The sequence below is a fragment of the Nanorana parkeri genome, unplaced genomic scaffold, assembly GCF_000935625.1.
Source record: "Nanorana parkeri isolate BGI_ZX_2015 unplaced genomic scaffold, ASM93562v1 scaffold956, whole genome shotgun sequence".
In the NCBI taxonomy this organism is placed as follows: domain Eukaryota; kingdom Metazoa; phylum Chordata; class Amphibia; order Anura; family Dicroglossidae; genus Nanorana; species Nanorana parkeri.
In genome coordinates this window covers 318,072-344,721 of record NW_017307224.1, presented here as the reverse complement: position 1 = coordinate 344,721, position 26,650 = coordinate 318,072, and the positions used below count along the sequence as shown (strand labels likewise).

The following is a 26,650-nucleotide window of genomic DNA, read 5'->3' as shown; positions in this document are numbered from 1 at the left end:
TTAGGGCCTACAAGGGTGACATCAAAACAGAGTGCCAGATGGGCAGTTGTCTACGCTGGGCTTTCTGAGCTTTGAAACACCTTTTAAAGTAGAATTAAAGTCAACTGCAGTAGATAAAGGCCAAAACATTAAAAAAAAAAGTGGCCAAAGATGAAATACTTACCTGTGTCTGCACCGCTCGCTCACGGCTGCAGAACACAGATCTGAAGGGCCGTGTAGGCGGCGCATGCACAGTCGATATCGCCGACGGAGGTGAAGAGGAGAGACTCAGTGAAAGTCAATGCACGCAGTTGTGAGCATGCACGCCGGACAGACACTGTGGAACAGGAAGAGACTGCAGAGACTGGCACCAGCGCTGGAGGGACTGCTGGAAACAAGTGGAAGGAAGAAGATGATCGCATCAAGAGGCATCACATAAGGTAAGTATTACAAGCAAAATTAAAATGGGGAGGAAAAAAAAAACGTGACTTTAATTTCACTTTAAATATGCTGATTCACCACTTCAAAATGGCAAATGTACAGAGTAAAATGTTTCATTAACTAGGCAGTAATTATTACCTTCACTACCTTCACTTATGAATCCCCCCCTTCCCCCAGTAAGTAAAGGAGACATGGAAGTTCCTTCTAACTACTTTGCATATCAGTGGCATGTTGTACACAAATAGGGAAGTTATTCCTTCTATATAGAACACTAAAGACTCATGATTTCAGGCAGGACCTCTTACCCTATAGAGATGCAAGTAGATGCCCATCAGTAAATTATGTTGGGCATATTCGTTATTTTGCTATGTAATACACAAATAAATACAAATATGTCATATGTACACACTGAGACGGCACAGAAATGGCTTTTTCTTTTTAAGTTCATAGTACAATTACTGCATAATTATCAACTATTCTCCATCTGTCAGTACTTTAAACATTTAGAAGCATAATCAGTAAGTGCAAATATCAGTGTCTAGAGCAGGGGTCGGGAACCTTTTTTCTGCCAAGGACCATTTAAATATTTATAACATAAGAAAAAAAAATAGCCTGCTATATTTGGTTAAACATTTAATTACCTCACCCTTAATGTGATGGCTGGAACTGCTTCTGTTTGGTGATGCTTGTGATGTTACCTGGTATTGATGATGTAATAATATCCAGAGTTATAATACTAAAGTCTAAGTCAGCAATATTTTCATCCAATAAATTGATCCCTGACCTTTTGGGGATTTTTTTTATCCTGAGTTGCTTAATTGCCAACATTTGCAGAGGGAGTTTGTTTTTGCCTTCATCTTGACCAAAGCTGCAGGAGTTGTATGAGGCTGCACTTTGAGTACATCAGTCTTTTTTCAAGCTCATTAACTACACTATCTATTTACAGTTAATGCTCCAAATTTGACCTTAACCAATTCTGAGTGCATTAAATGAAAACACGTGGCAGGTATAAAGAATAGCTGAACCTTTAGAGAAAATACAATTATCCATTTTGCCTATGGCCTTACTTAAACTAATCATCCTTCCTCCAGCCCAAATGCATACTTACCTGAATTAGATAGCCACAGCCCCCAGGGATCTTCAGTACCTCCTGGCCAAAATCTCCTTTCTGGCCACAGCTGTGCAATCAGTTCCCATGGACATGGGCCTGTCTCCTGTACATACAGTGTGTACATTTACACATTTACATGTATTTACCTTTACTATTATTTGTTTTCATTACATCCAAATGATTATCACCACACTGCCCTTAACATACTTAACAGAGTGTAATCCCCACAATAAACTATACCCAAGTTTGGCTAGCATTGCTTTCACAAATCCCACAATAATTGTCAACACTCTGAATAATAAAGCAAATAAAAATGTAAAATGACAAATTCTTTAAATCCCCATTCATACCTGTGCGCTGAAATCACACACGTTCCTGCAGCGCACAAAATGCATTTTTTTTACACTTTAAACACGCCTGCCAGCACACATGCATTATAGTGCTCCAAAATGAAAATACAAAAGGTGGTGTGGCGTATTTTAATAAAAAGGTGCAAGCACATTTTCGATCATTGAAATAAATAGGCTGCCTAAATGTCCCACACCTTAAAGGAGAACTATGGGGTACGTGTTTTTCCCCATAGTTCTCCTAAGGGTCACGGGAGGACATATACTAGCGACCTCCCGTCACCCAAAGCTCAGTATATCGCGAGCTACAGCTCGCGGTGTACTGAGACCATTGCAGCACTCCCAACATTACTGTCGAGATCCACTCAGCTGCGAGAGTGACAGCTGGCTCTGCCTAGCTAGAGGCAGAGCCAGCTGTACCCACCCCGTCCCTTCCCCCAGTCAACGCTGGAGGATCGGAGCGGAGTGGGGGGAATCCCTGCAGGGAGCCGTGAGTGACAGCCACGGCTGTCTGCAGGGAGACGATCGGGAAGTGAGTGAGTGAAGGTATGTGTTTGCTTACTTCCCGATCTATTGAGCCTACGTGTGACAGTTTCATTGTCACACGTCGGCTCGAACTATGAGGATCAGTGAAAATCACTCACCTTATAGTTCTCCTTTTTAATGTATGTGAAACACGCATTCATGTCTACGTGGTGCACACTCACAGGTGTGGATCGGGCCTATGGAAAGTTTGAGTTTTATATGACTTTCTGCAAATGACATAATTTGAAATCTACATTTGCCTATACAATTCAGCCTTGAAAAAACACCAACACACCCTATTTGTGCTGGCCATACAGTTTTTGCACAGGAAAAATCTCTTTGTTTCCCCAACTAAATATTAGGGATAGGAGGATACAACCCTCCATGCGCTGGGTAGTTTTACTCTGACAGCGGCAGGTATGCTGACAACTGATTGGCTGCTGTCACTGTTCGACCAAGAATTTTCAAATCCGCTCCTTTGACAGAACTCAGTAAGCAAAATCAACTTCTGCCGAATGGAGGGTTGCCAACTGGGATGCACACCGGTTGAATTTTGTTCAGCAGGACTCGGACAACATTTGAGCAGTGTATGGCCACCTTTAATCCAAATAAAGGCAAGAATCCACCCCCATTGGATTTTACAGACTCGCATGGCCTTTGCTGACTCAGGGCACCCAGCTGAGGACAATACTATCTCAGCCTATGGAGCTTTAGCACTGTTCTTGTAGATCTAGTCAGCATGCAAAGTAAATTAGAACAAGTTTAGCATGCTTACTAATGATCATTGTACTGTTATCATTAATCTCCATGGCTACTGTGTGTTTACCTCCTTTTCCTGTCCCTCAGTATACTACTATGCAAACACTTCACAATAGTCACCATCAGTCTAGTTTGCATTGACCTCCGCTGCTGTGCAATTCTTGTGCTTTTACAAATGAGACATTCTGCCTACTCAATGTAGTTCTCAGCAAATTAGAGTCTCTAAGTGTACCAGTACTGTGCAATTTCCTCTGCTTCAAATACACTGAGCTATAGCGTCAGCCATTCTTCTTACGTGTATTATGTTGTTATTACTTCAGCAGTTTTCATGAGATCTCGGTGTACTTTTCATTGACCTCAGCAGCTGCCTGCTTTTTACTGCATGGTGTATGACCTCAGCACTTCTTCCTGCCTGGATGATGTACTATAACGCCTTCAGTAACTGCCTGCACACCGTGACCTCATTCATAGTATATCTGGAAATGTTTTTTTTTTAAGCATCAAGTACCAAAGTATAAGCTTTAGAAGATTTCTAAACATTCTTATTTTCTGTAAATATGTTACCTTGCTGCTATCACATCTGGAAGGATGAAAGCGGAAAATGTTTAGCCCTAAGGGCAAGACTAAACTCCAGGAAGGAATGTGCTCCTATCTGTTCACTATGAGGAAATATACAAAAACAACATGTAAAAAGCTGAGCAAAAAGGAACACCAAAACACAAATGCTGTTTATGAGAAGATAAAATCAAAGTGCTGACATATGTCCAATTTTCAAGTAGACTGCAGAGTGAACTAGACTTGACTGCATGAAATAACAAAGCTAGAAAAATAGTTTTGAAAGAAAGATTTTGGCAGATGCAAGTTCCTAACATTTGCTGGTAGGAACAGAAATTCCTGTGCATGTTGGAGTGGGATTTATTACACCATTTGCAGAATTTTAGAAAGGGGTGTTAGGATTTCAGGAAACCGTGGCAGGATGTCTTCTGCACCCTACCTTTCAGTAGGTTCACTGTTTACATAAGCTATTGAAAGATAAGACAAATAAATAAGTAAAGTACCACAGTTTACAGCCTATAGATATTGGATAAGGGAGTCCCCTTCAAAATAAGTTATCAATTACATTTCCCATATTACTATCTTGATAAGGCTTCTTTAACCACTTCAAGACAGGAGGCATTATATATTTCCTCAAATCAGAGGCCCTGTAAAATAAAATAATGGTAGCACCAATTGCTTTTGTCGCACAATATTTGCGCAAATGTTTATCAAATCCATATTTTTAGGAAAAAATGCATATTATTACTGAATAAAAATGAATGAAAATAATTTTAGTGCACACAAACACAATATAATTTCATTTTTTTGTAAAATATAAAAGATGAGGTACAGTTGAGTAAATAGATACCAAACAAGTCAAGCCATAAAATTGGACATGCCCGTGCAATGGTGAAAAACCAGCATGTCCAGTAAATTACTGAATACCTCACACCTGAACACAAAAATGAGACTTTCAGCCAGAATCCAAATGAACCATCTATGTAATCGATCTATGTAATAACTTGTCCTCTCTATAGCTCCTACAAATAGCATTGATGAACTGTTTCTTATTTCTTATTTTAGCTTTAATATTTTTACTATTCTTTTTAGTATCCATCACAGGTGCTTTATGCTTTCTAATCAGTTATATAGGCAACATATTGTATGAACATTCATAATAGACACAGCATTGTGTTGATGCTCAGGAATTCAGCTTCTAGGCCAGGTATTTTCATTAGCTGGGAGAATTATGTCCACTTGTCAGCACTCATGAATTCCTAGCATCAATATTTGTAAGTAACAGCAGGTGTGATGGTGGATCTCTTCCAAGCATAAAACCCCTGTCTTATATTGCTGTAAAGCCGAACAAGCACTGTGATCCAGACTGATGAACCAAGAATAAACGGCCTGTATCCATGCAACATAATATAAGCTAATTAAATTAACAAAAACAAGGAATTTGTTTTTATTAAAGAGAAATATGTCATAAAGCATGTGATATCCACCACATGTCCTCACTACAGGTGGTGCACAGCAAAGCAGGATTGAAATGGCAGTTCTGGGTCATCTTAGAAAAGAATACCAGACCTGTAGTGATTCCTGTGGGGAAGTAATGCATGAAAATGTGCATAAAAATGAAGAATTATCTCATCATGGAGACAAAGAATTGAAATGGTAAAAATTCAAGATGAAACCATAGGAGGTATAAGCACAGAAAAAAATAGATCTAGCAGTGTGAGAAGCTGCTCTTGTCTTGCAGTTTTGTGTGTTATAATTAACAAATGCACCATAGTGCAGCACTATACCAAACTAAATTTATAAAATATATTGCCACTGTGATATATTACACAGTTTGTCACACTTTGCAGCTTTTTTGTTAATTTGTTAACATAATCTCCTGGTCACTGTTTTGCACTATGCACCACTAATAGTATATCAGGCCTGATGTGTTTTGTGGCACGAGCTAACATTATATCTGATAAAGTTCCAATATAAAGATAGTGAAAGCCGCCTTATAATGGCACCAATGGTTGGGCAAACTGCAGAAGCCAACTGCAGGGTGCTTCTACCCAAAACCTGTGGTTTGGCCTAACCCTTTACTTTTACAGCTAATCCATGTGTATTGTTTTTGTTTTTTGGGGGTTTTTTTAACAGATGATATACGTATTTTAAAATGTATTCTGAAGTTCTTTTCAATCCATTAAGTCTCCGCAAATAGCATTTTGACTTGATTTTCTCTTTATACAGCTGGTAATGGTGGATCAGAATCGCATATCTGGTGAAGAGTGCAAAGCTTCCTTGGATGAGCAGTTTGGAAGTCACAGGACAATGTTTATCCAATGTGATGTCACAGACCAGGAACAACTAAGAGGTACTACTAAGCGGAGAAAGAAGTTGATTGGTTATGTATTTTTTCATAGCAGTGCAAAGTTCACAGTTTTATAAAGTAGCTTTTAATAATTACCAGACAAACCATGCAACAATATTTAAAAGATTTGCAGACAGAGGGTGAAAATGCTATTTCAAGTTAAAATCACATACACAGAAATGGTAATAGTAATGGGCATAATTGAGCTTTTTTTCCCCCCCCTAAAACTGTTCTCAGTTCTGGGACGCAAAATGTTAACATTTGAATTCTTTCTAATAGGGATGAACCGATACTGGTATCAGTGCCGATACTGGGCATTTTCACAAGTACTCTTCCACTTGAAAATGCCCTGATTTTAACCGCTGATACTAGCGCTTTAAATTTTTTAACTGTAGCGACTGCCTGAGGTCCCCCGCTTGCTGGGGACCTCGGCAGCCCTCCTGTGAACCACGTGGTGCCTGTTTACAGCGCCAGCCCACACATTTCCTCCTCCTTCCTCTGGAACCTCGCCATCTGCACCTGCCCGCGTGACCCTCCGGACCCCTCCTGAGACTCTGCACAGCTCTCCAAAGACCCCACAAAATCCTCCTGAGGCCCTGCACAGCTCTCTGGATACCCCGCACAGCTCTCCTAATACTCTACATGGCTCTCCTGAGACCCCACACAGCAAGACCCTGCACAGCCCTCCTGAAACCCCACACAGCCCTCCTGAGTGACCCTATGCTGGATACATCAGGCCTGCACCCTGGAACAGCGCAGAGTATGTAGCTTCATATTATTCTGCATTGCAGTATAATGTATTGCTGGGATATGTACTCCACTATAGCTGATGGTATTATTCTGTATTGCTGTATAATGTATTGATGAGATTTGTAGTCCCCGTACAGCTTGGAGTCAGTGGCAGAACTACCAGGGTCACAGCAGTTGCAGCTGTGACCGGACCCTGGTGCTCCACCACTGTCCTAAAATCATTAGTCTGTACTGTTTTAGAAAAACTGTCACATGACACTATAATAAGGTATCGGTGAGTACTTGAGGAAAAGTATTGATGGTTGTACTCGGTCTGGAACAAATGGTATCGGTGCATCCCTTCTTTCTAGAGCACTTTGATAACAGAATTATTTGCAAAATATATAATGTATATATACACACATCACAGGCTTGGATCTCACTTGTTGGTAGGCAGCCTAGCTTCCTAACCAATCATGAAGGCCGGCAGCATGTCATGACTCACCTCCTTGCTTCCTGATTTGTCAGGAAGCCAGGCTGCTTAGCAACAAGAGAAGCCAGCTTTCAAGCCAATCAGGAAGCCGGCGAGGTGGGTCATGGCGTGCCGCCCAGCTTCCTGGTTGGTTAGGAAGTCAGATTTACTTGTTGCTAGGCAGCCTGGCTTCCTGACCAATCAAAAAGTTGGATATCACCTCAAGACCCGCCACTCGGCTTCCTGATTGGTCAGAAAGCCAGGCAGCCTCGGCAAGTGAAGTTGGTGTTCTTTCAATAGAACACTGGCTTCCCAGGCAATCAGGAAGCTGGGCAGCGGGTCATGACCTGCCGCCCAACTGCCTAATAATTGGGGCACACAACACCGGTATCGGTGCTCGGTATCGGCGAACACCGGAAAAAAATATCTGTACTCGTACTCAATACCGAAAAACTGGTATTGGTGCATCCCCAGCCTTTTGTATACTGTAGCTAATTTCAGAAAACTATTTCAATTCTATAATTCTTCATTCATTCAAAGGAAAGTATTGTAACTACAATACCATCTCCTAAACTTATACTGATAGGCTGCAAAAATCCCTCTTTCACCTTCCTTCCTTCCTTGGGTGCCAAGCCAGGCTCAGTCAGGAGATCCCGGGGAGGGCCTAACCTCTGTTTGCTCTCCATGATCAGTGTGAGGATCCTTAATCACTATTCTGAAAGGAAGGAGAGGTAAACACACATGCAGTGTTTACATCTGTAGTCATTGTGCTTGGCCATAACAGCGATCACAAGCCACAGGACCACATTGATTGCCTTAGTGTCTTTTGCCACAATCTGCGCTTTCTAATAATAGTGAGATAACAGGCATTAGTTGATGGGATCGACAATAACTGGTCAGGAGGTAGTTAAATTAGGATAAGAAATATGCATTCGAGGATAGGGAAGCTGGCTAGGAGGGAATGGATTAGTTCAAGCTAGTTGTTTACAATCAAGTTTTGCAAGTAAGTCAAGATGTGCATATCATTTCACCTGCCTGGTTTTCTAGATCTACTGGTTATTTTAATATGCTGTTTTTAACTTAAAGTAATATCTCCTTATACATTCATCATGATCCTAGAATGAGATCCTAATAGGTTGGACTTGATGGACTAATGTCTTTGTTCGGCCTCAAATACTATGTAACTATGTGACATGTTCACATTATTATTTTGATATATGGATATACCTAAGATATACTTCTATATGAAAACCAATCAGAAAGTGTAGCCTTCAGCCTTTTAGAAATAGCAAATAATTTTCACCTATTTTCGAACATTTTGATACATACTTTTTCTTTTGATAATTTTTAGATGCCTTTCAGAGAACAGTGGAACATTTTGGAAGGCTGGACATATTGGTAAATAATGCTGGCGTTAATAATGAGAAAGACTGGGAGAAAACTATTGAAGTGAACCTGGTAAGTTGCGCATATATACTGTATATATAATACATTAGGCAATAGCCTAATTGATTGAGTTTAATTTAAAGAGTCACATTACTTTATTCTTTTAACCTTTATAAATAAACAAACCAACATTACTTAATTTTAAAAAGCCAACATTACTTAATTTTAAAAAGCTAACATACTAGGTTATCAAACTAAATGATAGTTTAAAGTTTAGTAAATGCTAAATCTTGTACAAATCAAACTAATTTATTCAATACTGCTTGTTTTAAAAATAAAAGTATTGCTTGGAGAAAACTGCTATAGAGGGGATGGGTACAATACACTGTATCGTGACTGAGATAAACTGTTACATAAAAGTTATAAGGGGGGTTGGGATGTAGTACAGATGGTGAAACCAGCAATAAGAGCTAATTTGCCAATTAAATAAATATATATTTTATGAGATTGCTGGGATTGGCAAAGGCCTTGTACAGAAGCTTGGTGTTTGACCAACACAATTCTGGAAGAGTTGCCATTTAACTGGTATTTTCTGGCATAATGTTCTCATGCAGCAAAGTGCTTAGAGTCGTACCATGTCGTACTTCAGTATCTCCAGGAAACCATTGCTACACAGTAATATATAACTATGCATTTTTTAAGCTCCCTGTTCCTTAATTGCTGTTTTCTGGGATTTTCTTTTGACACTCTACACAGGTTTTGCTGCCTATCATATTTCCCCTAACATGACCAATGGCATTCACAATCCACACACAAGCCAATCAAAGCATGGCTGTCAGGTTTTTCTATAGGCAGACATTATTGAAAAGCTTGCAGACCTGCCTAAAATGGCAGCTGAAACTCACTAATTCAGACATTTCCTGTTTTCTCCATAATTTCTAAGTTTTCCTCTAGTGTTGGTACTGTGGACTAAAACTTGACAAAATGCTAGCTGGCTGAAGCATCAGACTGTCCTTAGAGACAATCTGTAATATGTGATCATGGCAACCTGATGCCACATCAAGTGACCCTGCCACAAAAAGACACCAAGGCATTGAGCAGCATCTACAACTCAATGGGGACCAAATGGTTGGGAGAGTGGGACATACGTAGGGGAAAGGCACAAAGGGGCATACACAGGGAGATAAAGAGATGGCAATGAGGGAACACCCTTCTTAAGCACTGATATAAAAGCAACGTTCTGCACTTGGATCTCTATTTCAGGTATAGCAAGTACAGAGCTGTGTAGGGGAAGGAGCAAATGTACTTATCAGAATAACCTTAATTATATCCTTTGTTTATTTCATGCTTAATGTGTTTAATGTTGTCCTAGGTAACAAGTAATTGTTTAATAGCACCCTTGAAATTAGATATTGTTCAGAGTAACAAAGGGAAAAACCTGAGCTTGAGGCTAAATTAGCAGTGTTTGTCATCACATGTTTAAGCACAATTGTGTAAAATAAAATCAATAGGTAAATATAGGAAAACTCTATTATTTAAATTCTGAACTTTATTTATTTTTGCTTTTTTGATAAAATTGCCCCAAGTATATCTGTGGGTAAATTATTTCTTCCAAGGTATTTCTGTAAATAAAATAATTTAATGTTTTGTACATGGAAAAAAACTGCAAATACTTTGTTACAGTATTTCAAGATTTAGCTAGTAAATGCTTCTAGCTAGTAAGAGAAGCTATGCACCATAAACAGAGTTGTTATTTCTAGAGAAACTAGAGATAAGCAAGAGAAGGTATCTTACATTTACAATTCAGAGCTGAAATGCTTCCATGCAAACTCTGTTTCCTGCCAAAATAGTCTGTTTGGCCAGTCTTATGAACTAAACAGCACAGCCAGGTCTGTGACCTTTTGCAGACTGCACTGCATATAAATAATCCAGATCCATTACCCAGCCCAGCCTGTGATTGGAGAATGAACAACATCTTGATCAGCTCATCATATGCTTCTTCCCTGTGAGGGTGTTCTTTGTGCTAGCTTGATAGTACTGTGGAAAAAAAGAGTAGAGCCCAGATTTGCGAACTCTGACTTAACCAGTTAAAGTGATGTTGTGCATGGGTAGAGAAGAATCGAATATCAAATTCATGTATTTATGTTAGTTTTGTGACAAAATACATTTAAATCTTTTATTGAATATAGGGATGTCCCGATGCCACTTTTTCAGGCCCAAGTACAAGTACTTCCCCTCATGTACTTGCCGATACCAATTACTGATACTTAAAGGGACAGGTGACTTTAAATGATCCATAGTACAACTACATGTTCTGTACTATGGATCATGATTTAACCTATTCATGTTAGCAGCAGAGAATTGTAACTCTATTGCTGGAGTGTAGTGGAGGTGTGTGCTGTATATATGTACTACATATACATTACACACGTCCAGTACACTATAGCAATAGATTTACAGCCAGCCTCGTCCCAGCTTCCCTCACTCACCGTTTCATGCCGATCCCTGTTGCCTCACGTGGTGCCTCTCGTAGTCTGCGCTGGGCAGGATCACTGCATCGCATCTCGATGCTCAGCTTGCGCTCACAATTCTGCCCTGCTAACATGAATAGGTTAAATCATGATCCGCAGTACATATGTCCCGTACACTGCAGTAATAGAATTACAATTCTGCCCTGCTAACATGCATAGGTTAAATCATGATCCATAGTACATAATAGTACATAACATGTAGTTGTACTATGGATCATTTAACCCATTCATGTTAGCAGGGGATCATTGTAAATCTAATGCAATGTACGGGACATTTGTGCTGTATATGTACAGTACATATAGATATACAATTCTGCACTGCTAACATGAATGGGTTAAATGATCCGTAGTACAGGGCTACATATCATGTACTATGGATCATTTAACCCATTCATATTAGCAGAGGATAATTGTAAATCTATTGTTGCAGTGCACTCTATATGTCGTATATAGTACTTGTACATATAGAGTGCCTGCAACAATACATTTACAATTATCCTCTGCTAACATGAATGGGTTAAATGATCCATAGTACAGGGCTACATACAGATCATTTAATCCATTCATGTTAGCAGAGTATAATTGTAAATGTATTGTCTGCACTGTATGAGCAGTAATATTCATAAATTTCTGAAGTATGCTTGAAGCATTTCTGTGACAGCAACCACCTTAATGCATATTCCATAGCAATACATACTGTAGATATTTCCAAAGAGTCTACCTCACTGATGAGACATTTTACCATAATGCCGAAGGACATTTTGAGTGTAGTTCTGCTTTCGCTCCATTTGTTTAGTAGTTATGAGTTCAGATGGAAACACGTTTTGCAACCATGTTACTTTCTATTTTTTTCTATTTCTGTACTTATTTTAAATCTGCATTTTGCGCATGGTGTCATTTTTTAAATGAACATCTGAAAACAGATTCTTCCTTGTTAATAATGTACATAAAACATATACTGTAGATCCAAACATATGACACATATAGATAGATATATTTTTGGATATGTCTAAAGCACATTTAACCATTACACATAAACAGATATCTAACAAAACATCTGTTCAGAATTTGCACTATGTACACACAATATCCATCAATGTCAGACTGCCTGTATATTAAAACCTTTATCATGGTTCAATCACTGTAAATGCGCTAATCTCTTAATAAACAGAAAACATTCCTAGCTGCCCAGGATCCTCCCTTTAAAACAGCACTATTAAATCACATTTGTAGCTTTAAGTATTCCAGCTTATCATTCTTCTAGTAGTGCAAAAAGCTCAAACGTTGTTGCCCTGTGCATGTCTATTAGTTTACTGCTCTGGTTCAATCCCAAAGTTCACACTGGACAGTTATACAGCAATTGGAAGGATTATAAAGTTTGCTGTTCAATGATACACTGTTTACTACATGCTTGCTGTCCTTCAGTGGCATACTTATAGCCATAGCAGCCCCCGCATTGGGAGTGGGGCCCACTTTCGAGGATGTTGAGGCAACAAACAATCAGGTGACACAAAGACGTACAAGTGGATACTTTGGTATCATGCTGTCATTAGCCACAGTTCTCCCTTTCTCTTCCCTATCTGTGAGTAAATGTGTTTCCTTCTGGTCATCCTGACCAGCTGTCTGATAATAACCCTGTGTGTCTAACACGGCCTTCCTGAGGCTAAAATATCCCAGAGTATCTACTAAACCAAAAGGTCATTTGAGGTTTCGAATTCTGCAAGCTGCATTTTAAAGTTTGAATTAAGGTTGTACAGTAATTGTGCATAGGAGCACTAACGGTTATGGATGAGCTTCCAATTCTGGTCAAACATGAGTTCGGACAGTTAAACAAACTAGTCATATTAAATCAGTTTGCCCACCCAAACCTCCTGCTGATGTTTGTAAACAAACATCAGCCAGATGTCGACCGCTGCTAAATTACATTACAGTTCCTTGGGTGGGTTCCATCCAAATATGATTTTAGAGGGGCTTTAGCATTCCCCTACTCAACTAAAAAAAAAAATCATATTTATTCCTGTCTGTACTGTTGTTGGAGAGATTCCCTCACTTTCTTTCTGGTAAAATGTTGTCAGCAAGACAAGAATTGAGGAAAAATCTCTTTAGCGGAGTCCTGCATAGCAGCGAAAGCATGACAGGGGTTATACTCCTTCCCCACTCCATCACCAACTTAGAAAAAAAAAGTTGGCTGAACATACACTTCAGATCAATTACACTACTATTCCAATTAACACTGCCATGTTCCACAAAGAAAGGTTGCTGGAGGGCCCTATGAATTGTAGTTACAACTCTGCTGTCCTACTTTAGGTATCTTCTTGGCGACTGTCCCCTTTAACTTGATTGGGTTAGTGCATTTGATTCACCTTTAACAAACAATGGGGGATGGCATCAGAGAGAAGTAGTTTGGCTCTAGGGAGAACTGAGTGAACCAATTCAACATCCTGTCTGACAGTTCTTCAAAAAAGATGTCCTATGACAGGGTGCAGCAAAACCATAGGAAAGCACTTTAGAATACCAGCTTTGAGGTACTGCCAACATTGGACTTGGTAGATAGACCCACACATTTTATGGAAAAAAAATCTCATGTCAAGAATTTTGAGTATGGCAATAAAGGTTCCCCCCATCATTCTACTGCATACCAAGCCATTTTGGGTCTCTGCACATTAGCCCTGCCAAGCATTTCCTATATATTTCTCTCACTTTTGTGTTATTTTCAGGTATTTCATGTTGTATTAATGATTTGTTCAATACGTTTAAAGACAATAGAAGATAAATGTCCGAGTTTCGTACAAGGCAGCCTTTTTTATTTGTGAACCACCAATATCCAATTAACAAAAATGTTATATTACATAAAATCTAAATACCTTTAACTGAAAACCACCAATATATATTGCTTAAAGACTCTATTATCAAAAGTCGTATCAACAAGTTTGCATTTATTATCTACTTTAATAAGTGAAACTTATTAGCACAAGGCAGTACATATCTCATTAATTTTGACATCTGCATTGGTATCAAATAGGATGATGTTCTGGCCCAGTCATTACTTGTGTGACTCCAAACAAGCTAATTATTTCAGTCTTCATAGTTTAGGTCTAGGAACAACACCATATGAAATAAAATAATACAGTGATATTAGTGAAGATGATTGCCACCTGTTTTTATATGCTTAAAGTGACCAGTGGCTCAGGTTATAAACATTCTAGTTCTACATTCTTAAAATCCAGTAAAAGAGTATTAAAAAACATTCTTTCACCCTTTAATATCAGGGGGAAAAAAACAAATACCCTCTGAATGGAGATCCCAGGACTTTCACCCTTGCAGCTGCAAATATTGTGGTGGAATTCATCCTTAGAAATTCATAGAAGAAGCACTGTAGTTGTTTGTCTTTCTCTCAACCAGCTCAGCACACTATGTTCTCCCTCCCAGAGCTCCTGGTGTGTGTTAAATTTAGAGATTAGAAGGCTGGAATGCAACTGAGTCATTGCTGGTAGGGGAAGCTAAGTTATAGAGAGAATGACTTCAGTGCGTGTGCTGTGGACTTTGAAAATGTATTGTTCCACAATGTCTGCAGCTACAGAGGTCAATGGGGGCTTGCTTTAATGCTCAGTTTCTACAAGTTAAGAATATCGGTGACTTACATTTGTGGACGCGGGGAGCCGGTTCGACATGCGCTGTCTCAGATCTATAAACTACTGATTGCGCCTCCAGCAGAGTTTTCCCCCCAGTTCCTACAAAAGTGGGAAGTAGAATTGGGCGTTACGTTTTCCCCTCAGCAGAGAGACACCATGATACAGTTTGCCCTCAAGTGTTCGATTGCCAACAGATTCCAAGAACAGGGGTACAAGGTCCTGTCTCGCTGGTACAGGGTGCCACGCGTTCTTCACAAGATGAACCCAGCTATTCCTGACGTCTGCTGGAGATGTGGCGCCCTGGGGGGCACTATGCTCCATATTTTCTTGAGCTGCCCCTCCCTGTCCAGATTCTGGACAGATGTGGGTAACATTATCAATACCCTAATGACTCCGGAGCTGGAGCTGGATCCGTCGGTGTTCTTACTGCACATGACCGGGCTCACACGACGCCAATACAGAACATCCCTGTCTGTTCATCTACTCAATGCCGCAAAGGCCTGCGTCCCGGCACTCTGGAGATCGACCCAAGCCCCGTCCTTGCGCCTATGGCTCACAAAGGTCAAAGAGATCCATCTCATGGAGGATCTCACATCCACTGTTCGTAACACGGAAGAGCGGTTTCGCACTACTTGGAGAGCGTGGGAGCACTACACCACCACTGACCCCTACTTACAGATCATGACCTCGCAGGGATAGACTCTGGGGCGCTCCTGGAGGGAGGGACCTGTGCCCTGGACTTCTGCTAAGCCTTGGGCCGCCCCAAGGGGAGCCTACGGCTGGTGTGTTCTGTTCAGGGGTGATACCAGATACGCGGATCCCTTTCTTCCACGCTCCTCTCCCCTCTCTCTGATCTACTAACCCTTACTTGCCTGATTCTTGCAACTTTATCTTTTCTTCTCCTCTCTACCTCACCCCTCGAGGTACCCGCCTTAGTCGCCTTAAGCTCAGAAAGTATGATATGCGGCAGTAGCGGTGATACAGTGCTTGGGACTCAGTGCCTTTCTAGTATCTAGCGTTTCTGTATTCTACCTTTTTTAAATATGTGTTAAGAAAGGGGGGCCTTTCCCACAGCACGTATATTGCGAAATGTAGGGCGACCAACACATGCGTACGAAACATGCTATGCAATGTCTTTGACCAGTGGCTGATATGTTGTTCTCTCTACAGGTTCATGGTATATTACTGTGCCATTGAGTCTTGATATAACCCAATCTGTCTGATATTATGCTACATTATTTGATATGCTTGTTCATTCATTGCAAATGAGTATTCACTGACTGCCTGCGTGCAGTCTTTTGGGATAAGTTTGAATGTCAGATTATTACTCTGTTAAATAAATGTTGATTTAAAAAAAAAAAAAGAATATAGGTGACTTAAACAATAGCTCTGATTAAACTTTAATGTCATGGTATATGTTATCGCAAAATAGACAGAACAACTTGAATAAAAAGAAAATTGCAAACAAAAATGAATTCAAAGTCATCACAGCAAAGCATAAATATTTTCTGTATTCTAATATTGATATTTTCTACTGTATGGTTATTCCACAAAATGTTATGAGTCATATACTCACTATATAAATACCTGTAATTAATGAATATTCATTGAATATATTTGTTCAAATGCATCAAAAGTACAGCTTGAAAATGGTAATAAAAGATTTGATATTACAGACCCATGGAGAAGGCAGGATACATGATAATAAAGTTAAAGTGTGAATGAAGCTAATACTTTTTTTTTTTAGTTTTGGATATAGTAGAGAGGAATTAGAACACCTGTCAGATTTGTATTGCTGCCTGTGTTCCTGTCAGGGAGATTCACCCTCTCTATGTGTCCTGGGGACTGGTATCACTGAAAGTGAAAGAAAATCCCAAACTTTGGGGTGTCATCAGAACAGAAATAGATGGGAAATCCATCTTTCAATAGGAAAACTAGTTCTGGTGACACTGACCACCAGGGATTTCCTCTCATTTGCCTAATGTAGTTATCAGACAGGGAGTTAAAGGGTTTCTAAACCCTCCGTTTTTTTGCATATATCTACTGCTAGCAAGCAGTAGATATATGCAAAAAGTAAAAAAAAAAACGCTTTAAAAACGGTTTAAACTTACCCCGTCTTCGCTGCGTGCTCCTGTCCGAAAATCCGTAAATGCTCGGGCGGCTGCAAAGCATCTTGGGGTGGGCGCATGTGCAATTCGGATTTTCTGCCGGGAGACGAGGAGAGACACAAGGTAAGTCTATGGACGCATGCACCCGCATGCAGAAACCGTGGGACAGGAAGTGCCAGCAAGGACAGAGGAGTCAGCGCTGGACCAGAGACCCGCAGCAACTACACTAACATTGGGGGGAGGGAAAAAAGTTTTCGACTTTAATGTCACTTGAAGCGAAATCTTCCCAGTGGGACACCAAGGGCAAAGAAAGCTGACAGGTATTATAACCCCCCCTTTACTTTATCCAAAACTATAAACTGTAACCGCCAAGCAGAACTTGCAGCAATGGATTTCTGGACCTTTCACTAAATACCATTTATGACATTTATGATTCTGATTCTGGTTGAAACTCAGCGGTGTTGATTTACTAATGAAGTAGAAGCTGCTCACTTAGCAATGTTAATGTTTACTTTAAAATCTATATGTTTACTTTACAAAGTGAATGATAGGTGAACCTGTGTTTTACTTTGAATACCAAATCAAGGAAATTTTAAAAAAATGGGAAATAATTGAAGTGACCGTGGTTTCACCTAATTTACTATGTACTAAGCTTAGTGAGCATTCACTTTGCTGAGTGAACAATCTCTATTCCTTTTGTAAATCAACCTCATGAAGTTGACACAGTCTCCTTTACTTTTTGAAGTTCTTCATATTCATAGTATTCGTTCTTCTTTTTACAGAAATAGTCATTGTTTGAAATCAGTAATAGAGAGCAGCCAACATGTTAAAGGAGAACTATAGGGTTAAGCCTTTTCACCATAGTTCTCCTTATGGTAACGGGAGGAGACAAACTAGCGTCCCCCCGTCACCCAAGGCTCAGTATACCGCGAGCTGTAGCTCGCGTTAAACTGAGACGCCGCAGTATACCGCGAGCTGCTGCTCGCGGTATACTGAGACGCTGAAGCGGATCCCGACAATTATGTCTGGATCCGCCCAGCTGCGTGACTGACAGCTGGCTCTGCCTATCTAGAGGCAGAGCCAGCTGTACCCGCCCCCTCCCAGTCCGTTCCGCCAGTCAGCGCTGGTGGATCGGGGAGGGGGGAATCTAGCCCCTCTCCTGTCACGGCAGAGAGCCGTGACAGGATCGAAAGGTGAGCGAATGCCGGTATGTGTTCGCTCACCTCCCGATCTACTGAGCTGTCCTGTGACAGTTTAATTGTCACAGGTCGGCTAGAACTATGAGGTGAGTGAAAAGCAATCACCTCATAGTTCTCCTTTTTAATAAGCAATAACAAAATGTATTTGCAAGGAAATTCTTTTCAAGAAAATACACACTTATCTGTTTCATATTTCCGCCTCTAATATTTTTTACTTCAGTCAAGTTTAAATATTTACAATGAAAACACAAAAAGGGGCACAGCCTACATGCCCAGGGCTATTGTTTTTTACACTTTAAACTCTGTGTGAAATCTTCTGGTTGCCAGAAGAGACCTTTTACTTTTCTTTTTTTTTCTTCCGGGACTTTTTTACTTTTCATGTTTGGTTTGCTAATGTAACAGGCCAGCTTTTCTTTACTCCTTTACCCAGTGTTAATTTTGTAATTTCTGACATGTACATGTGTGTCCACTATGGACATTAAACTATTTACATATTCTAAATAAGCAGTAAAGGAGGGTTAAAACAAGCCATCACTGATCTCTCTAGCTGCATGTACTGTGGAGTAGTTAAAGGAGAATTATGAGGCAAGTGATTTTCACTCAGCCTCATAATCTGAGCCGACCTGTGACAATGAGACTGTCACAGGTCGGCTCAGTAGATCGGGAAGTGAGCGAACACATAGCGTCGCTCGCTCACTTCTCGATCTATCCCTGCACAGAGCCGTGACTGTCACTCACGGCTCCCTGCAGGGATTCCCCCTCTCCCCGCTCCGATCCTCCAGCGCTGACTGGCGGAACGGACAGGGGAGGGGGCAGGCACAGCTGTTTACTTTTCATGTTTGGTTTGCTAATGTAACAGGCCAGCTTTTCTTTACTCCTTTACCCAGTGTTAATTTTGTAATTTCTGACATGTACATGTGTGTCCACTATGGACATTAAACTATTTACATATTCTAAATAAGCAGTAAAGGAGGGTTAAAACAAGCCATCACTGATCTCTCTAGCTGCATGTACTGTGGAGTAGTTAAAGGAGAATTATGAGGCAAGTGATTTTCACTCAGCCTCATAATCTGAGCCGACCTGTGACAATGAGACTGTCACAGGTCGGCTCAGTAGATCGGGAAGTGAGCGAACACATAGCGTCGCTCGCTCACTTCTCGATCTATCCCTGCACAGAGCCGTGACTGTCACTCACGGCTCCCTGCAGGGATTCCCCCTCTCCCCGCTCCGATCCTCCAGCGCTGACTGGCGGAACGGACAGGGGAGGGGGCAGGCACAGCTGGCTCTGCCTCTGGATAGCCAGAGCCAGCTGTCAATCCCGCATCTGGGTGGATGTAGACAGCAATGTCGGGATCCGTTCCGGCTGCAGCGTCTCAGTATACCGCAAGCTGTAGCTTGCAGTATACTGAGCTTTGGGTCATGGGAGAATGCTAGTTTGTGTTCTCCCGTGACCCTTAGGAGAACTATGGGAAAAAGCCTTGACCCCATAGTTCTCCTTTTTAATTCAAAAATCCTCAAAGATCACATCAGAGACTCTGCAGTTAGGTTTCTTCCAGTTGTTATGACGTATCAATAGAAATCCATAGAAGTTTAACGGAAGGTCTCTGCTATGCAGTATTAGAGACACAGGATTTTATAATAGGATATAGTGTTGCAAAGTTGCGTGTTTTCAGGATGACTTCCCATCCACCAGTCAATTTGGAGATTCTTGGACCTCATTTTCTTTACACAAGGTATTTTGCTTCATTCCTTGCAGCCAAATGGAGTAGCAGAGGAAAGGTGAGTATATGTATGTATGTATGTATGTATGTGTTTCTGTGTTTGGCCATTGCTAACTTGTTTATAAAGTACTACTGTATATTAGAATGGCCATACCTGATCCTAATTTCACTAACTTTCAAGAACTAATATGTCACTAGTTCTTCCAGTATTTTTTATTTTTTTTTCACTTTCCTGCTATTCAATTATAAATGGCATTCTTGGTGGAAAATGGTTGACGTCTTAATGACATTTGGCCAACTATAAAATAAAACAATTACACCATGCTGATTAATTGGTCCTTTGATTTCACAAGTAGTAAAAGACTATAAAGATAATCTTTCATCAGATCTGGATATATACAGTTCTATAGCAGATGTACATGTTTTAGTGAGTTACACATGCAGTCCCAACGGTGAACATGTATGGTGAGAAAAGAAGCTTCTAAGGGTTGTCTTCAGTAGCCTAACAAGTTGATATTGTGACTGCAGTATAAAATGATTTGCAGAGCTGCTTTGATGCTGCTTGTTAATTCTGCATAACTATAAACTCATTTTAAAAAACGCAGGTTTTAAGCTAAGCTTTAGTTTTTAAGCCTAAAATGTAACCTCTTGTTTTCTCCATGGACCACTGCCAATGATTGCGGCTGTATTCCTGGAGAAGGCTAACCAAACAACTTATGTCAAAGCTTCTTTGACTAATGTGAGAACATGACAGGGTAAGACATAAGCCATCAGTCCACTCTAAACCCTGCTATAGCACCTTCACATCCAGAACCCCCACCTGCAAAAAAGAGACCACACAGGATTGGATATAAAATGGCTGCAGCAGTCATTTATTACAAATATTTATTGAAACAGAAACAGAATTTCAACTAAAACCTTAACTCCTAACAAATGTATCCCTATACCTATATGGCTTGAGGTTTGCGAAGGCACCATTACTCTGATACAGTAGATCTCTGTGTACCACTTATACAACTGGCCCCTAGCCACAACACAGTGACTCAGACAACATAGTAATAACAGCAGAGACCTCCTAAACATAACTCTTGGACCTCTCTGCTGAACCCACCAGAACAAAGGACTATGCACCAAAGACGAGTCCTACAGCAGGCACAATCACCATCACCATTGCCCAAACACAATACCAAGCCATACAGCTAAACTGAACATGACAAACAAAACAAAGAGACAAGGGAGGAGGGTGGGAAGTGTACAAATTAAACTGGCCAATCAAGGTAAGTGACATCTCCCTCACCCAAATGACTTTAACCCCTTCCCTACTGATTACCTGTTCACTCTGTCATGTAGCCCTTTCACCTATCCTTTTGTGTAATTTTGCTCCAGGACTATCTAGTCCCTCTGTACACAGCAAAGTGACTCTAGTATTAATTATTTAAAAGCCTCTGATGGAACCTGATTGACTGAGTCATTTCAGTGTGACATACACTACTTTGAGCACAAAAGAGACAACTTTGGGACTGAAATATTGTGTTGCATTGAAAATGTTTGTGCACTACTATACCTTTACTGGATTTTGTGAAAATTCCGGGGGAAAAATGCGATTTTTTTTTTTTGTAACTAGCCCTCTAACATTTTATTCAGAAATAATAATTTCTCAGCTTTATATAATTATTCTGAAACTATATCCTCCAGATTAATATTCCAAACATGATATAATGGAAAGCTCATCTGGTGTTCTCAGTAAAGTACAGTTATTGTTATATGTTATTTTCCTTGGAATGTTACCTTTTTACACAGAAAGCCTTCCCAAAAGAAAGAAAACACTGCTCTGTGTGTTGTCATGAAGTTGCTGAAATGCATAAATCACTGTATCAACAAAGACACCACGCCAAAAACCCATTCTGCTCAGACATGTAAGGAATTATCAATTCTGGGCAAAGTTTGACAGACTGTGACAGACGTGATTGAGTTGTGACAACTTCACAAGAATATTTTGTATCCTCTACAGTATGTTTAGTCTACTCTCAGTAGATTGGACTTTATATTGGATATGTTGATTGAAGGGAGCTGCATAGCCTGCTTTGGTTTTATAATAATACAAGCATTCAGGTATCAGGAAAACACCTTTCAGGATTGTAGTTACCCTACAGAGGAAAACAAAAAAAGTATGATAGCTTAGTATATAGGTATGGGTAAAATGTAATAGTCATTCTGAGGTACTACAAGTCCCACCGTGGTTTGCAAGCTTCCAAAAGGGTGCTGATGTAGATGAATGAATTCTCCTAACTGTATTGATTGTACTGAGATTAGGCTCAATTCACAAGGAAAACAAACGGATCCTTATCCTTACGTTAAAGGAAAATTTATTTACCCTCATGTTACATAGTATTTGAGGTTGAATAAAGACACCGGTCCATCAAGTTCAACCTTTGTGTGTCTGTGTGTGATTGGGCATGTGCTTGTTTGTACACGAGTCCCTGTGACCGTATTTTAAGAGTACCTTTTAAGAGTAGTCCGTCTATCTCCCACCTTGACTGCCTTTAGGCGTTCCCTAAAGACTCATCTCTTCAGGGAAGCCTATCCCACCTCAACCTAACCACTGAACCTTCACATTCTCACATAATTCATTCCCACAGCTACCTCATGTATCATTTCCCCTCCTCTTTTAGATTGTAAGCCCTCAGGGGCAGGGCCCTCCTTACCATCTTGTCTTGAATTGTATTGTAACTGTAATGTCTTCCTTATATTGTAAAGTGCTGCGCAAACTGTTGGCGCTATATAAATACTATGTAATAATAATAATAATACCTGTATCCCTGTATGTTATGGTCTCTGAGGAAGATATCTAAATGCTTTTTGAATGATTCAATACTCTAAGCTGATACCACCTCTTGCGGCAGCGAGTTCCAGACTTTAACCGCTCTAACTTATAAGAAGCCCCTTGTGGTTAAATCATTTCTCCACCGGTTTTTGGTGGTGGCCTTAAGTCTTTGTTAGGGAGTTTACTGTAAACAGTTTATTGCTGATGTTGCTATCACCACTCAACATTTTGTACATCAAAATCATGTCCCCTCTTAATCTCCTCACTTCCAGCGTGAACAAGTTTAAATGTAGTAACCTTGTCTTATAGCTTAGGTCCTCCAGCCAAATAATTAGTTTAGTTGCCCTTCTCTGGACTCTCTCCAGCTCCAGGACATCCTTTCTGCGGATTGGTGACCAAAACTGGACCGCATACTCCAGATGAGGCCGAACCAGTGATCTATAAAGTGGCAAAATTATTGCTTTGTCTCTACAGTACATTTCCTTGTTAATACAAGACTGTGCTCTGCTCGCTTTGTTTACCGCAGCCTGGTATTGCGTGCTGTTATTCAATCTGTGGTCTACTATGACCCCCAAATCTTTTTCCATTTCTGACTTCCCTAGCCGGGCACCCATTAATGTGTAATCCGCTTGTCTGTTTTTAACCCCAAAATGCATTACTTTACATTTATCAACATTAAACCACATCTGACATGTAGTTGCCCACTCCGTTATTTTATCCAGGTCCTCCTGTAATGTTATAATGCCTAAGTCTGTGTCTATTACCCTCCCAATTTTAGTATTATCTTCAAACACAGAAACATGGCTAATAACACCCTCCCCGATATCATTAATAAACAGGTTAAACAGAACCCTGAGGCGCGCCACTCTCAACCTTAGACCAATCTGAGAAAGAGCCATTTATCAATACTCTATCCCCAATATTTGCATATATACAGCTTTGCAAGGCTTGCTATTAAGGCTGTATTAATGATTTCACAGCTGAATTAGTTTGTATTTTTTATATCTGCCTTGAGTTTAGGTTAAGAGCCCATTCTCACCAGATGGGGAAAAAACTGTCAGCGCAGCACCAACCTAAAACAAGGCAATTTGCCTTGTTACGGATGGGCACAGTTCACACCACCATGTTACAAACACATCACACCACACTGTGCCCATAGAGCTTAAAGGAGAACTATGAGGTTAGGGCTTTTCCCCATAGTTCTCCTTAGGGTAATGGGAGGACACAAACTAATGTCCTCCCGTCACCCTAAGCTCAGTATATCAATCGTACGAATTTTGACGTACGGAAACGCCACCAACCTTGCGAAAATTGTACGATCGGCCAAAGTTTTCTAACCTGCTGGATAGTCAAAAGTCGATCGATTGTACAGTACTTACGGTTGTACACTGCCCATCAACCTTACGAATATCCGACGAAAACGCGATCGCATACGAAAATCGGCCGATTATTCATAAGGTGTATGGGCACCTTTTAGTAATAGTTCTGCTTATAAATAAGGTAGCTTGCTTCCTCCAGGAACACATGCTAGCAGATTTTGCAAAGCAATAATGATCAAGGATGGCACTTATACAAAAGGGAATGATCTCTGTGGGTCTAGGACAGTATATGTCCTTGATACACATGACATAACTCATAATTTGAGATAATTATTTTCCACTATACTCTTAGTGGAAAATAGGAAAGACATCTCAAATTCGGGAACACAAGGCCATTAAAGCTGATTCTGTGCCTTACTATCCCAGTAACAGTACATAAATAATGCATTGCATACATACACTATTATGCTTGAAATAGGGTCTTAAGGTCCAATATGTTATTATTTCTACCTTAATAAGCATCTTGCCAAGGGCCATTGTATTTATGTGTAATGTTCTTATGGGGCTTTAGAGGTTTTGTTTTCAATCATTGAAGTTCTAGATTTGCTGTGCTCTGTAGGCAGTCTCTGATTGTCTGTTCTGTACTGGAAAAGACACTAAAATGAATCTGTGATGGATGTATAGCAATTTCATTCCCACATTTTCTATTTCAGATTTCAGTTATTAGAGGAACCTATATTGGCCTAGAACTTATGAACAAGAAGAATGGAGGTCAAGGAGGTGTCATCATCAACATATCATCTCTGGCAGGTAAGACATTGCTGTATGATTTAAAGTGACACTAAACTCAGGAGTTGAATCCTAAAAATACATTCCAGTACCTTAACTATAGGTTGAACTCTATGGACTTGTGCCTTTTTTCAACCTGACTAACTATGTAACTATGTAATTATTACAAAATGTATCTTATTTGTGTTATGCTGGTACTGTCCTTCCTTCTGGAGGGTGACTTTTGTTCCACATGGTCCCTCTGTGTGTTGTAAAGTAACAACCTTAAAATAAAACCTTATCATTACGCTACCTGTGGTGTTACTACTCTAATACAGAGATTGCAGCTGCTTTGGGGCCCACAGGGTCAGGGGCTAGGCCATGGCTGTTGCTAAAATGGGCAGTCAAAGGTTATTGTATTCAGTTCAGAAGAAGAGCATGAGTTCAAATGTCACACCAGAGTCATATACCATAGTTGTTAGTTCCATATGTAGATCCAAATAATTTTCTTATGCAGAGCAATTTAATCATTAGCACATCGAGAAATTGTCTATTTATGTTAGCAACTTCCTTATGTGTTTCATTATATCCTTCAGTTTTCATTTTCCTAAGTGGACAGATGATAATGCCAGAAATGTTTTTTTAAACCATTACCTTTTTAATCAATATAAATCACCAGAGCACACTATAATAAAAGTTTGGGGGTTGTAGTCAGAATCGTTTTTAATTTTAACAAATTGAGATGGTCGGAAAAAATAAATGATTTAATCAATTACCTATAACGTAAATATAATATGTATATTTGGTCCCTAATATTACTCCACTCTAATTTATTGCCACATAATGTTAGAGTGATACCAGTGAGGGTCCATCAATAGAAACAAATGGATCCACACTCTTATCTTTTAATTACAAACATTTGGTCATGGAGACTTATATGATAGAACTCACTTCCATTATGTGTGTGACAGAAGATATGTTCAGTGACTGTAGACATGGGTTGCCCCATCTGTTGTATATCTTCTCCTTCAGCTTGAGTGAATACATTGGTTCACAAAGTTACAATAAATTATCCTGATTATAAAAATATCTTACATCTATTCTCCATTGAGGCTGAAAATATCGTTCACAGCCCTTCAATAGTTTGCCTATGTTTATTGTAAACCTCTATTCCTTGTGGGGCCCTGTTTATTAGGGTGTTAGGTTTGAGATGCTCCACTAAATCTGCTCCATCGCTTTTCTTTTACTTTATTCTCTCTACCATTTTTTTCTCCCCAGAACCCCTAACTCTGTTTATTTTTCCTGACAAATAATCCAGCATTATGGTTTTGTTTTTTTGTTGTTTATGTATCTTTTGCATTTGAAGTGAATTTGTAATAAAGTGTATCTATACCCAAAACTTTTATTATTTAGGGGGTCATTTACAAAGGAGCCAAAGAATTAAGCCGTACCTTTGGCAAATCCTTCGGCTGTGGAAAGCTCGGTTCAGCTGCTGTACAGGCTATTCACAATAGCCCGCACAGCAGCTGAAGGCAGCCGAAGTGCTCAGCCAAGCCAAAATATATGCGTTCGGCTTGGCTGAGCCGAAGACACAGCCGAATCTGGGAGAATGGTCTGCCGAAGCAGACTGTTCTCTTCGCAAAATGTAAATAAATATAGATTTTTTTTTAAAAACAGCGTTGGGTCCCCCTTCCAAACCATACCAGACTCTTTAGGTCTGGTAAGAATGTTAGGAGGGAGCACGTGTTAAAAATAAAAAACAATTAGTGTGGTTCCCCCCAAAGGTGATACCAGACCCTTTAGGCCTGGTATGAATTTTAAGTTAAACTTTTTGTTCAATTAAATTATTATTTTAAAAAAAAAGCCTAGTCTGTTATTTAGTAAATAAGTACGG

At 40.0% G+C, this 26,650-nt stretch overlaps 1 protein-coding gene across 2 annotated transcripts in view; it reads left to right on the top strand.

Moving 5' to 3' along the window:
• HPGD (hydroxyprostaglandin dehydrogenase 15-(NAD)) overlaps positions 1 to 26,650 on the top strand; it is a 59,133-nt gene that overhangs the window by 11,882 nt on the left and 20,601 nt on the right. Inside the window, exons 2-4 of one of the 2 annotated variants that reach the window (XM_018566518.1) lie at positions 5,947 to 6,070; positions 8,620 to 8,726; positions 24,702 to 24,798. In XM_018566518.1, the coding sequence (XP_018422020.1) occupies positions 5,947 to 6,070; positions 8,620 to 8,726; positions 24,702 to 24,798 (328 nt within the window). The remainder of the gene's footprint in view (positions 1 to 5,946; positions 6,071 to 8,619; positions 8,727 to 24,701; positions 24,799 to 26,650) is intronic. The other variant, XM_018566519.1, reaches the window with a different exon arrangement.